A 12,606-nucleotide genomic window follows, 5' to 3' on the forward strand; every position below is an offset into this window, starting at 1 on the left:
ATCTAGGGGTGTTGGAAAAAGTACAGTAGTCCTTGCTTGTTATCTTCTCCTGCACTAATTGGGGTTTCTTCATGGGAAAGAGAAAGCCTGCTAAATGTTCCCACAATGAACAGGACAGTCCCATATGGTGAAGAAATATCCCACCAAAAATGCCATTTGTATCCATGTTGAGAAACACAAGAAGTCCCCCCAGTAGAGTTTCGTGTTTCGAGAACTCCGTGCCACTATACCACCCATGAACAAGAGAAGCACTCAGCTGTTCTACACGGATCCACGTGGAGGCTCCTTCCGGCTGCACCAGGCTTCCACCAGGAAAGCCCCCATAATCACCACAATTATGGCAGCCAGACCCAGGCGGATGAGGTTGTCCGTGGTGTAATCCCCCGACGACCTGGTGTAATCCCCCGACGTGGTGTAATCCCCCGACGTGGTGTAATCCCCCGATGTGGCACCTGGAGGAGCTGGAAGAGAGAAGAGGATGAGCACCAGCCAGGAGAGGAGCATCCTTCCTTCTCAAGTGGATCTGCCCAGTGTGACTCTCTGCACCTGCTTGTATTTCGTGGCCAGTGGTCAGCTGTACCTTCCCTGACATCGGGATCACTGAAAACACAACGTGGGGTTTCAGCAGAGTTGTAGTGGGGTCTTCCTTTGCCTTCTTCCCTCTGTGTTCTCTCTGCTTTACCTCTCTTCTTGTGTTTCTTTGCTCTTCATCTCATTTCCACCCTCCCACACTGCCTTTTCCCCTTCTCCCTCCTTGTGGTAGGAATCAGGCTTAGGAGGAACCCCCACAACCCAAGTTGCTGCACAGAGCGCTGAAGTACCTCAGTGGCTGCGTCTGCTCCCCTCCTCCTGCCAAGACTTACTGCAGCCAGGGAGCTCAAGGAGACTCAGCTTAGAGGCTGAGCATCAGGACCACCATGCATTTCATTTCAGCTTCACCCAAGAAGAGCCAGGGCTCGGCATTGGCCCTGGTTCCTAGAGAGGACCCGCATTTGCATTTGCATCTTGCAACCCACACGTGCCATGAGTGCAGAGCTCCTGTCCGAGACCATCAGCAGCAATGTTCCCTGGAGGCAGAGTCTGTGGGGAGACCCCCGTGATGCCCTCTGCACCTCTCAGGGCTGCCCACCCAGACCTTGCTTGTTAACTACAGGATGTTTGCAGACCATGGCACACACACAAACACTTAAAACACCCAGGAAGCATGGCATGGCCTCCAACGAAGTAACGTTCTGCCAAACACAGAAGATCAGTTTATTATTATTTTTTTATTCATTTATGATAGTCACAGAGAGAGAGAGAGAGAGAGAGAGAGAGGCAGAGACTCAGGCAGAAGGAGAAGCAGGCTCCATGCACCGGGAGCCCGATGTGGGATTCGATCCCGGGTCTCCAGGATCGCACCCTGGGCCAAAAGGCAGGCGCCAAACCGCTGCGCCACCCAGGGAGCCCAGAAGATCAGTTTAGAAGACACCACATCTGTGCCACAAAAGCAGGCGAGTGGGGAAGCACCACGTTCTAAGAATGAGAAGGGTACTGCCATGATGTGGCCATCACCGGGATGACACACAGGTGGCAGAAGGGGCCCTGGTGGTGGCGGGATGGATCATTTGGAGGAACGACTTGAGATGTTATCCAAGAAGGCAAAACAACAAAGGCTGAAGACTAGAAAGTAGGAAAGGAGAGACTTAAAAAGGAAATGACGGTGAAAACAAAGGAGAAACAGAAATTGGAAAATAACAGAAGAAATGCTCTCCAGTTAACAAATATATATATGTTGCACACCTGAAACGGATACAATGTGATGAGTCAATATAGGTCAACAGAACCAGAGAAAACAAATAAAATAGCCAAAATAAAAAGAAACTAATCAATTAATTAAAACTTTAAAATGTCCTAAGAATCATGCAAAACCTACCTCTCACCTGTATCTCCAGACAATTGCTAGGCTGTGAGGTCAAGAAAGGGGCCCCTATCTGGAAGTACACGCAGCTGTAGTTCCCGGCATCACTGACTGTCACACTCCTGAGGGAGAAGTCTGTCTCCTTCCCTGCTGGATCCTGGACCTGTATGGGCTCCGCTGCTCCCGCCTTCAGCAGAGCGAACTTTATAGGCATGAAAATATTGTCTGGCCTCTGACACTGCAGGGTCACGGTTTCTCCTGCGGTCACCACACCTCTTTGGTGGGCTTGGAGGGAAGGTTTAGGGAACTCTCCTGGAAGAGAAGAGGGCTCCAAGGTTACGGGGAGAAGCCTGAGATCCCCCACCCACCCTGTTCTCCTGGCAGGGGTCCCACCAAGCAGGAGAGATGACAGATCCCTGGTCTCACCCTCTTCTGACTCTGACTACAAGCCCTGGGTGAAGCCCAGCCAAGTCGTTCTGCTGCTGTGTTTCTCCGTCTCCCCTTGCCGCCCCCCCGCCCCCCCCCCCGCCTCCCTGGGGTTCCTCCCCCACACCTGTCCCTGTTACTCCGAAGCACCCTCCTCACCTGTCACCAGCAGGAGGAGGATGTCACTGGGCTGTGAACTTATTTGTGGGAGCTCTCGTCTATAGTATTCACAGGTGTACGGTCCAGCGTTACGGGTTTTTAGGTCATTGAGGTGAAATTCAGCCACGCCCTCTGTGGAAGCCAGTGATTGCAAGGACTCTAAGATATTTCTTCCCTTTCTGAGAACAAAGTTGACGTTCTTGGTGGAAGTCTGGCATTGCAGTGTCACATTGCTCTTGGGAGGCATTATCCAGCTGGGCCAGGCACTGAGGGAGGGCTTGGGAAGGGTCTCTGGAAGGAAGCAGATTTGGGGATGGGATTTGGTGCCCTGAGCTGCTCTCAAGTCCCTTTAAGGAAAGAGAAGGGACATGGGGAGTTTGGAGTGAAGGAGAGAGAGGGTCTAACTGAAGGAACTCACCATCAGTCATCCAGCTACTTTGGCCAACACACAGCCCTGTGAGAGAACCGTCCATGAGACACGAGCACCCGGCTGGAGGCCCGTCCCGAGGGGTCTCCTGGGCGGGGGCTGCTGCTGAGAACGGACCCTGGAGATCATGCACCTGGGTTCTCACTTCCCCTCACTGGACTGTGGCTGCAGCTGTGCTCTCAGCTCCTGCCCCATTTCTCCAGGAAGGTCTCCTGTGTGGCTCTCACCTCACGTGGCCCCAGGACTGGTCCTGGTTCCACAGATGTTCCACAAACCCTGTAATTCTTTTTTTTTTAATTTCTATTTTTTTATTTTTTATTTTTTAAATTTTTATTTATGATAGTCACAGAGAGAGAGAGAGAGAGAGAGAGGCAGAGACACAGGCAGAGGGAGAAGCAGGCTCCATGCACTGGGAGCCCGACGTGGGATTCGATCCCGGGTCTCCAGGATTGCGCCCTGGGCCAAAGGCAGGCAGGCGCTAAGCCGCTGCGCCACCCAGGGATCCCAAACCCTGTAATTCTTAAGAGAGCTTATGTAGTCACCCTATGGGAGACACAAGGTGTTACTGTCCTATCAACACCCGGGGGGGGGGGCGGGTAGCTACTCTGTACTGTTCACCTTAGTATCTGCAGTGTCTACACAATCCTGGAACCTAGTTAAGAATAAACAAATGCACATTGGCACATTGGCCAACTGAAGAGATGCCCCAATTTAAGCGTGGCTCAGATATTTCAAGGATGATAGAAAAATTCAAAGTCATAGTAACATATTTTCCTCATTTCACCAGATAGACCAGCCCAAAGGCAATGAAAGCCCATGGATTACCCTAGAATCTAGGGATCAGAGACTATTGTGAAGACCAATCACATCACTGGGACCCAATCAAGCTAAGACCCATACTGTCCCTATTTGTGGAAATCAGGCTTTCTTAGCACCAGCAAATGGCTGTCCTGAGATGCCCCCAGCTCTATGTCCCTGGACACTCCAAAGCACTCTTCTTTCATCTCCTTCATCTCTTTGAATTCAGGCCTCAATGATCCCAACCTGGCATTTGCTCACACACCTCAAGAACTTTACCATTATGAAGATTCCACGCCTCACTCTTCATATTCCATATGACCAAGTGAAAGCATTTGTGACTTTGGAGCCAGACAGGCCTGGGTTTGAATATTGAGGTTTCTGCTCACTCACTGTATGGCCCTGAGCAAGATCCCTGAACTGTCAGTCCCTGAGTGTGTCTCCATCATGCAGTACTGTTAGCAAGGGTCAGAGCAGTATTTCTCACATAATGGGATACAAACCGCGGGGCTCTACAGATGGTTTTTGCTGTGACATAGTATTCGATAGCATTGATCAGAACATCAGAAAGGCATTACCCTTTCAAATCACTTCTACTCCTTTAATCACAACAAAGAATTTCTTGAGCTAAAGATCAGCCTCCTTATACAACTGTCTCTGGCCAACTGCCCTTTGTAATAAGGAAGTAGCTGGTGCTCCTGAGTGGTTGTCGGTTGAACATCTGCCTTTGGCTCAGGTCATGATCCCAGGGTCCTGGGATTGAGCCCCACATTGGGCTCCCTGCTCAGCAGGGAGTCTCTTTCTCCCTGCTTATTCTTTCTCTCTCTCTCTCAAGTAAATAGACAAAATGTTTAAAAAATAAATAAATAAAAATAAGGAAGTAGCTGGTCATGGGCTCAGAAATGTGATGGCCAACATCCCAGATACAACGTCCTAATGTCTTCCTTTACATTGTGTATGTATTTATGATGATCTTCTATTTTTGGTAAGTGACCCTGGCTTTTCTTTTAAATTTTTGCTTTTTACTTAAGCTTTTGACATAAAGTTTCCATCTTCAAATGAATGTGCTTGTTTAAAATAAAGATATCGGAGCGCCTGGGTGGCTCAGTTAGTTGTCTGCCTTTGGCTCAGGTCATGATCCGGGGGTCCTGGGATCAAATGACACATTCTCTCTCTCCACCCTCCACTTATGCTCTCTCTCACTATTTCTCTTCCTCTCTCTCTCTCTCTCTCTCGCTCTCTCTCAAGTGAATAAAAAAATATTTTAAAATACATTAATAAAAATAAAACAAAGATATTGAAAAAATAAATAAAGATAAAATAAGGCTATTGAGTCAGTAAAATTTCAAATAAGTAGGGATGATATAAGCATACAGGACAGATCATGAGCATAGAATGTAAGTGTTTGCATACTGGAAAACATTTGATGGGTAAGATGTATTCAAAGCCTCCCAAGGTTCCAGACACACATGAAGCAGATCAATAAAGACAAGCAGATATTATTACTTCTCTTTCCAATTCTAGTGGTCAGTCTTTCTCCACCCACCTTCACCTCTAAACCCACTATATGAGCCTAAGAAACTTACCAAAGCAGAGGAGGCAAAGGAATTCAAGGATCATATTGGTCCTGCAGCCTGCTTTATGGGCCCCTCTTTGGTTTCATCCACAACAGGGAGGGAAGCTGGATGTGGGCGGTGGCATCTTTGGCCAACCCTTCCCTTCCTTCCTCTCATGTAACCCACAGGTTTTTGTGTTCCAACCACATTCAGGAAACAAGAAAGAATAGAATGCTCCACCAGGTCTTAATTAAAACACTGCAAACAGAGTGAATTCAGGGCTCAAACTCTAACCCACCTAGAAGAGCCAGACATGCTAGAAATGACTCCACTGAGGAGATGGAAACAGGTTGGTGCAGAGACTACTAGAGATTCTCTGGCCTATAGGAAAGACACTGGACTTTGGAACTGAACGAAAGAGTCAGTGTTAGTGACTACTTTTGAGTTAGGCTCCACACTAAGCCTACTTAAGATTCTCTCTCTCTCCCCCTCTCCCTCTGCCACTCTCTGCCACCCCACTCACACGCACGTGCACTCTCTCTCCCTCAAAAAAAAAAAAAAAAAAGATTGGAAATGAGGAAACATAAAAGAGATGCATGGGCAGCTCTGGTGGCTCAGCAGTTTAGCGCCGCCTTCAGCCCAGGGCCTGATCCTGGAGACCTGGGATCAAGTCCCATGTTGGGCTCCCTGCATAGAGCCTGCTTCTCCCCTGCCTGTGTCTCTGCCTCACTCTCTCTCTCTGTGTGTCTCTCATTAATAAATAAATAAAATCTTAAAAAAAAGATGCACAAATACAAGGATTAGCTAGATGATAAATGTACATCCTACAAATAAGTAATTGCATGAAATATAAATGGGTTCAAAATCATTGAAAATACTATTAGACTGGGTGTTTATAAGAGCTAAATATATACTGTTTTTTAAAGATAAACACTTTTTAAAAATAAAGGGAAACACTTTAGATACATGCATAGATGAGTTGAAAGCAAAAAAAAATACAAAGATATAACATGCAGGGATACTTGGGTGGCTCAGAGGTTTGAGCGTCTGCCTTCAGCTCAGGGTGTGATCAGGGGTCCAGGGATCAAGGCCCACATCAGGCTCCCTGCATGGAGCCTGCTTCTCCCTCTGCCCAAGTCTCTGCCTCTCTTTCTCTCTATGTCTCTCATGAATAAATAAAGTCTTTAAAAAAAAAAAAGATATAACATGCAAACACCAGCAACAGAAAAGGTGATATGGCCTATATTAGTATCACATAAAGTAGATTCTAAAGCAAGAAATGGCATTAGATATGAAGAGGAATGTTGTGCCCAAGATCGCGAATCCCAGAAACCGCCAAGGAGCCGACACCCATGCAATCACACAAGGGTTTATTTACAAGCTCGAGCCTGGGACCAAGTATATCCGACGCAGTGGAGCAAGGACTTGGACCCCGAAACTAAGAGGCTTAGCAACTTTATAGGGGCCAGTGGCCAATGGGATCGCAGAAAGTTGCACAGACATGCTGGTCCACTGAGCCGAATTTCCGGTTAGGGTGTGCCCTGGTCATTGACTAGGGCAGGGCAGTATCCCTGAGCCGGATTTCGGATTAGGGTGTGTCCTGGTCTTTGATTAGGGCGGGGCAGTGCCCTAGGTAATAAGCAGGTCAGCGCAAGGCGGGTGCAGCCCAAAATAGAGTCAGTCCTGCTCTGCTTGTCCAGGGGTAGGGGATTTTGTTCAATTTCCTGGGCCCACAGGAATACTTCCTAATGATAAAATAGTCAATGCAAGGGAAATACATAATAATCCTAACTTTGTATGCATCTACTAACAGATACAAAAAAATCCATAAAACAATTGTTGACACTATTAGATTTAAATAAACCTATAATCACATTTTACCTTTTAACAGATCTTTCTCAGTGACTGCATTCCACATGAAAAAAAAAATACAAGTCAAAACAAAGAAAGGAAAGAAAGACTTTCACTCTTCCAAGCAATCAAACCCAGGAACCATAAAAGATGCCATTTCACTCTTTATTTTACAAAAAGGTTTTAATGCTAACATGTAATGTTGATTAGAATCTGGGAAAACTTCATATGCATAATCAGTTTTTAGAATGATAAATCAATATTCTTTACTAAATGGCAACTAGGTTATGAAGCTAATCTGCCTCCCCCCCCCCCCGCCCCGGCCCCCCGCCACACTTATAGCCTTCCATCTGGAAGTTTAAATCTCAGTAGTTTGTCCGGTCCGAGGCGCTCGGGGAGCCGCGGGCTTTGGTGCAGACATGGCCAAGTCCAAGAACCACACCACGCACAACCAATCACGAAAATGGCACAGAAATGGCATCAAGAAACCCCGGTCACAAAGATACGAATCTCTTAAGGGGGTAGACCCCAAGTTCCTGAGGAACATGCGCTTTGCCAAGAAGCACAACAAGAAGGGCCTGAAGAAGATGCAGGCCAACAATGCCAAGGCCATGGCTGCGCGTGCTGAGGCTATCAAGGCTCTTGTCAAGCCCAAGGAGGTTAAGCCCAAGATCCCAAAGGGCGGCAGCCGCAAGCTCAATCGACTTGCCTACATCGCTCACCCCAAGCTCGGGAAACGTGCTCGTGCCCGCATTGCCAAAGGTCTCAGGCTCTGCCGGCCAAAGGCCAAGGCCAAGGCTCAAACCAAGGCCCAGGCTGCAGCTGCGACCCCGGCTCCGGCTCCGGCTCCAGCTCCAGCTCCTGCTCCTGCTTCTACTCCTGCAGCGCAGGCTCCCAAAGGTGCCCAGGCCCCCACAAAGGCTCCAGTGTAGAGGCTTCTGCCTGCCAGTGTGAGGACGGAAGGACTGGTATGACCCCTGGGCTTCTGTCTGCATGGGCCTGGTGTCCTCCTGTGCTATTTGTACAAATAAACCTGCGGCAGGATCAAAAAAAATAAATAAATAAAAATAAAAAAAAAATAAATCTCAGTAGTTTAATGAGGAATAATTAATGTTATCCAAAAGATTTACAGGTTGTTAATTTTAATTATGTTTATATCAGCAAGTGAGTTGGGAGCAATATAAATGTGCAGAAGTAGGACTGGTTAGTTACAAGTTCTTACTTCCCTAGAGGGGAAACCTATGCATCAATTTAAATCACATTATGGAGCTTAAAAATAAAATATCAATTTTCTAAAAAGATGTGATTATATATGTGTATGTGTGTGTGTGTGTGTATATACACAAATACAAATATAAAGAAAAGAGCCTCAACATTTTTTTTAAAGTTTAAAAATAAATCACACTGTGGAAGCAATTTACAACCATGTTGTGAGAAAGTACTCATTGGCATGGAACTCTTTAAAATGTATTAGTTTGTGGGACACTTGGGTGGCTCAGCAGTTGGGCGCCTGCCTTCAGCTTGGGCCGTGATCCTGGGATCTGGGATCGAGTCCCACACTGGGCTCCCTGTAGGAGGCCTGCTTCTCCCTCTGCCTATGTCTCTGCCTCTCTCTCTCAGTCTGTGTCTCTCATGAATAAATAACACATCTTTAAAAAAATAAAATAAAATGTATTGGTTTGTGACAAAAGAAGATAACAGTATAGGAGCTATATACATATATATGTATATACATATATTATATACATATATCAGAAATTTTTCTTATATATCACCCCAAACATTCCTAAAGGAGATGAGCTTTACATTAATAAAAAGAAAGGATAAGAACCATATGATCATCTCAAAAGATGCAGAAAAAGCATTTGACAAAATATAGCATCCTTTCTTGATAAAAACATTCAATAAAGTAGGGATAGATGGAACATGCCTCAACATCATAAAGGCCATATATGGAAGGCCCACAGGTAATATCCTCCACAATGGGGAAAAATTGAGAGCATTTCCCCTATGGTCAGGAACAAGACAGGGATATCCCCTTACTAGTTAACATGGTACTGGAAGTCCTAGCCTCAGCAATCAGACCACATAATGAAATAGAAAAGCATCCAAATTGGCAAGGAAGAAGTCAAAGTTTCACTATTTGCAAAAGACATGATACTCTATGTAGAAATAAAAAAAAAACTCAAGCAAAAAATTGTTAGAACTAATGCATGAATTCAGCAAAGTCACAGGATAAAAAATCAATGTGCAGAAATCTGTTGTATTTCTATACAACAATGAGGCAGCAGAAAAAGAAATCAAGGAATCAATCCCATTTGCAATTGCACCAAAAGCAATAAGATACCTAGGAATAAGTCAACTAAAGAGGTAAAAGATCCGGAAGGATTGGAAGAAGAAATATTGTTAAATTGTCTGTACTACCCAAGGCAATCTAATGCAATCTCTACCACTAGCATTTTTCACAGAGCTAGAACAATCCTAAAATTTGTAGGGAACCACAAAAGACCCTGACTGGCCAAAGCCATTCTGAAGAAGAAAAACAAAACTGGTGGCATCACTTCAAGCTGTATTACAAAGCTATAACCATCAGGACAGTATGGTACTGGCAAAAACAGGTACATAGATCAACAGAACAGAATAGAGAACCTAGAAATGGACCCATAAGTATCTGGTCAACTAATCTTTGACAAAGCAGGAAAGAATATCCAATGGAAAGAAGACAGTCTCTTCAATAAATGGTGTTGGGAAAAGTGGGCAGCCACATGCAGAAGAATGAACCTGGACCACTTTCTTATACCATACACAAAAATAAATTCAAAATGGATGAAAGACCTAAATGTAAGACAGAAGACTACCAAAATCTTAGAGGAGAACACAGGCGGCAACCTCTTTGACCTCCCGTTGTATAAATTTTTATTAGACATGTCACCAGAGGCAAAGGAAACAAAAGCAAAAATGAACTCTTGGGACTTGATCAAGATAAAAAGCTTTGCACAGTGAAGGAAATAGTCAACAAAACTAAAAGACAGCTTACAGAATGGGAGAAAATATTTGAAATGACATATATGATAAAGGGTTAGTATCCAAAATCTATAAAGAACTTGTCGGGATCCCTGGGTGGCGCAGCGGTTTGGCGCCTGCCTTTGGCCCGGGGCACGATCCTGGAGACCCGGGATCGAATCCCACGTCGGGCTCCTGGTGCATGGAGCCTGCTTCTCCCTCTGCCTGTGTCTCTGCCTCTCTCTCTGTGTGTGTGACTATCATAAATAAATAAAAATTTAAAAAAAACTTGTCAAACTCAAAATCCAAAAAACAAATAATACAGTTAAGAAATGGGCAAAAGGCACGAATAGACATTTTCTCAAAGAAGACATACAGATGTTTAATAGACCCATTAAAATATGCTCAACATCACTCATCATCAGGAAATACAAATCAAAACAACGAGATACCACCTCACACCTGCCAGAATGGCTAAAATTAACACAAGAAACAACAGATGTTGGCAAGAATGTGGAGAAAGGGGAACCCTCATGCACTGTTGGTGGGAATTTTTTTTTAAGATAGATTTATTTATTTATTTATTTATTTATTTATTTATTTATTTATTTATGATAGACAGAGAGAGAGAGAGAGGCAGAGACACAGGAGGAAGGAGAAGCAGGCTCCATGCCAGGAGCCCGATGTGGGACTCAATCCCGGGACTCCAGGATCACACTATGGGCCAAAGGCAGGTGCCAAACCACTGAGCCACCCAGGGATCCCCTGTCCGTGGGAATTTAAACTGGTATGGCCACTCCAAAGACAAGTTTGGAGGTTCCTCAAGAAGTTAAAAATAGGGCACCTGGAGATATATATATGAAATCTTGCCATCTGCAATGGATGGAACTAGAGTGTATTAGGCTAAGCGAAATAAGTCAGAGAAAGGAAAATATCGTTTGATCTCACTCATGTGAGGAATTTAAGAAACAAGGCAGATGAACATATGCGAATGGGGAAAAGAAAAAAAGGAGAGCAGGAAGCAAATCATAAGAGACTCTTAATGATAGAGAACAAACAGGGTTGATGGAGGGAAGGGGGTGGAGGATGGGCTGGATGGGTGATAGAGATTAAGGAGGGCACTTGTGATGAGCACTAGGTGTTGTATGTAAGAGATCTCTGAATTCTGCTCCAGAAACCCTGAGGTCGTGACTTGAGCCGAAATCAAGATTCCGAGGCTTAACCAACTGAGCCACCCAGATGTCCCAAAAGCCACAATGGTTTTGAGAGCTACGCTGGCAAAATTGCTGCCAGCATGAGCTTAAAGAAATTATAAAGGGGAGCCTGGGTGGCTCAGTAGGTTAAGGGTTTGCCTTTAGTTCAGGTCATGATCCTGGGGTCCTGGGACTGAGCCCCACATTGGGCTCCCTGCTCAGTGGGGAGTCTGCTTCTCCCTCTCTCTCTCTCTGCTCCTCCCTGCAGCTTGCACTCTCCCTGCCTCCCTGTCAAATAAGTAAATAAAGTCTTTTTTTTAAAGAAAGAAATTATACAAAGACTTGAAGATTCAACTTTCTATGTACAGAAAGCAAGCTGAGAAACTGGGCCATCCAACCAGCAGGGTCATATTCTCCAAGGTCCTCTTCAGATGTGGACAAGAAAGCTGATGAAAGACATCTCACAGGGAGGAAGCAAGACCTCAGAGGACAGGGGATCCCTGGGTGGCTCAGCGATTTGGTGCCTGCCTTTGGCCCGGGGCATGATCCTGGAATCCCGGGATTGAGTCCCATGTTGGGCTCCCTGCATGGAACCTGCTTTTCCCTCTGCCTGTGTCTCTGCCATTCTCTCTCTCTCTCTCACTCTCTCTCTCTCTCTGCCTCTCATGAATAAATAAATAAAATCTTTAAAAAAAAAAGAATAAAATCTTAAAAAAAAAAAAAGACCTCACAGGACAGTGGGCTGGGAAGCCCCTCATAGAGAACAGAACTGAAACTTTATGAAGGAACATTTCCACTCTCAGAATTGTGGCTTCTAGCAGCATTTTCCCAGAGTGATTTTGAAGTTGCTGTAAACCAGTAACTGCTGTACATCTCCTACACACACAGAGAAGAAACTTTTTCAAGTGAGAGTATTGTGGTTATCACACTTCTCTTTTGTCATCATAGATGTATGGGGCAGCTACTTTGTTTTTTAGTTCATGAGTCCTGGGTCAAAAGGAGCCACCTATAGACTTGATAATGATCACTAGATCTAGATTTAAAACCTGGGGCCGTTATTGGATGGAAATTTGAGGGGGCAGATCCTGGGATGGGAATGAGCATATTTAGTTCATGGGATGGATATGAATACTGTGGCCAAGAAGTTGTAATGCAATAGATCATTAATAGCTCTTTGACTATAGATTCAGCCATGTTACTTGCTTTGGTCAACAGGATAAGGTGCGAGTGGTAATATTTTAACTCCAGCCCAGGTCTTCAGGGGGCATGGCATATTTTGATTTAGCCCCTATG

At 45.1% G+C, this 12,606-nt stretch overlaps 2 protein-coding genes across 3 annotated transcripts; one reads left to right on the forward strand and one right to left on the reverse strand.

Moving 5' to 3' along the window:
- Positions 1 to 205: 205 nt before the first annotated feature.
- LOC129500772 (T-cell-interacting, activating receptor on myeloid cells protein 1-like) lies at positions 206 to 5,368 on the reverse strand. 2 transcript variants are annotated; one of them, XM_055311547.1, is made up of 5 exons: positions 5,297 to 5,368; positions 2,904 to 2,939; positions 2,486 to 2,776; positions 1,916 to 2,212; positions 206 to 461 (listed from the first exon to the last, which is right to left on the reverse strand). In XM_055311547.1, the coding sequence occupies exons 1-5, from the start codon at positions 5,328 to 5,330 to the stop codon at positions 262 to 264; spliced, it is 858 nt and encodes a 285-aa protein (XP_055167522.1). In that variant the 5' UTR covers positions 5,331 to 5,368; the 3' UTR covers positions 206 to 261. The 2 variants fall into 2 exon arrangements, with proteins under 2 accessions (XP_055167522.1, XP_055167524.1); XM_055311549.1 differs by having other exon boundaries at positions 281 to 461; positions 1,923 to 2,212.
- Positions 5,369 to 7,499: 2,131 nt separating this feature from the next.
- Positions 7,500 to 8,156, forward strand: LOC129500533 (60S ribosomal protein L29). The gene has a single exon (XM_055311074.1). It carries the CDS (start codon positions 7,537 to 7,539, stop codon positions 8,047 to 8,049), a length of 513 nt encoding a protein of 170 aa, XP_055167049.1. The 5' UTR covers positions 7,500 to 7,536; the 3' UTR covers positions 8,050 to 8,156.
- Positions 8,157 to 12,606: the final 4,450 nt, after the last annotated feature.

This window comes from Nyctereutes procyonoides, unplaced genomic scaffold, assembly GCF_905146905.1.
Source record: "Nyctereutes procyonoides isolate TBG_1078 unplaced genomic scaffold, NYPRO_anot_genome, whole genome shotgun sequence".
In the NCBI taxonomy this organism is placed as follows: domain Eukaryota; kingdom Metazoa; phylum Chordata; class Mammalia; order Carnivora; family Canidae; genus Nyctereutes; species Nyctereutes procyonoides.

Excerpts from the sequence above, each read along its gene's own strand:
- LOC129500772 (XM_055311547.1), bottom strand. The coding sequence starts at position 5,330 with ATGATCCTTGAATTCCTTTGCCTCCTCTGCTTTG. Across the intron at positions 2,940-5,296 it reads CCTTTGCCTCCTCTGCTTTG|GGCTGTGTGTTGGCCAAAGT; the intron begins GTAAGTTTCTTA and ends GTTCTCTCACAG. Across the intron at positions 2,213-2,485 it reads CCTCCTCCTGCTGGTGACAG|GAGAGTTCCCTAAACCTTCC; the intron begins GTGAGGAGGGTG and ends CTTCTCTTCCAG.
- LOC129500533 (XM_055311074.1), top strand. The coding sequence starts at position 7,537 with ATGGCCAAGTCCAAGAACCACACCACGCACAACCAATCACGAAAATGG.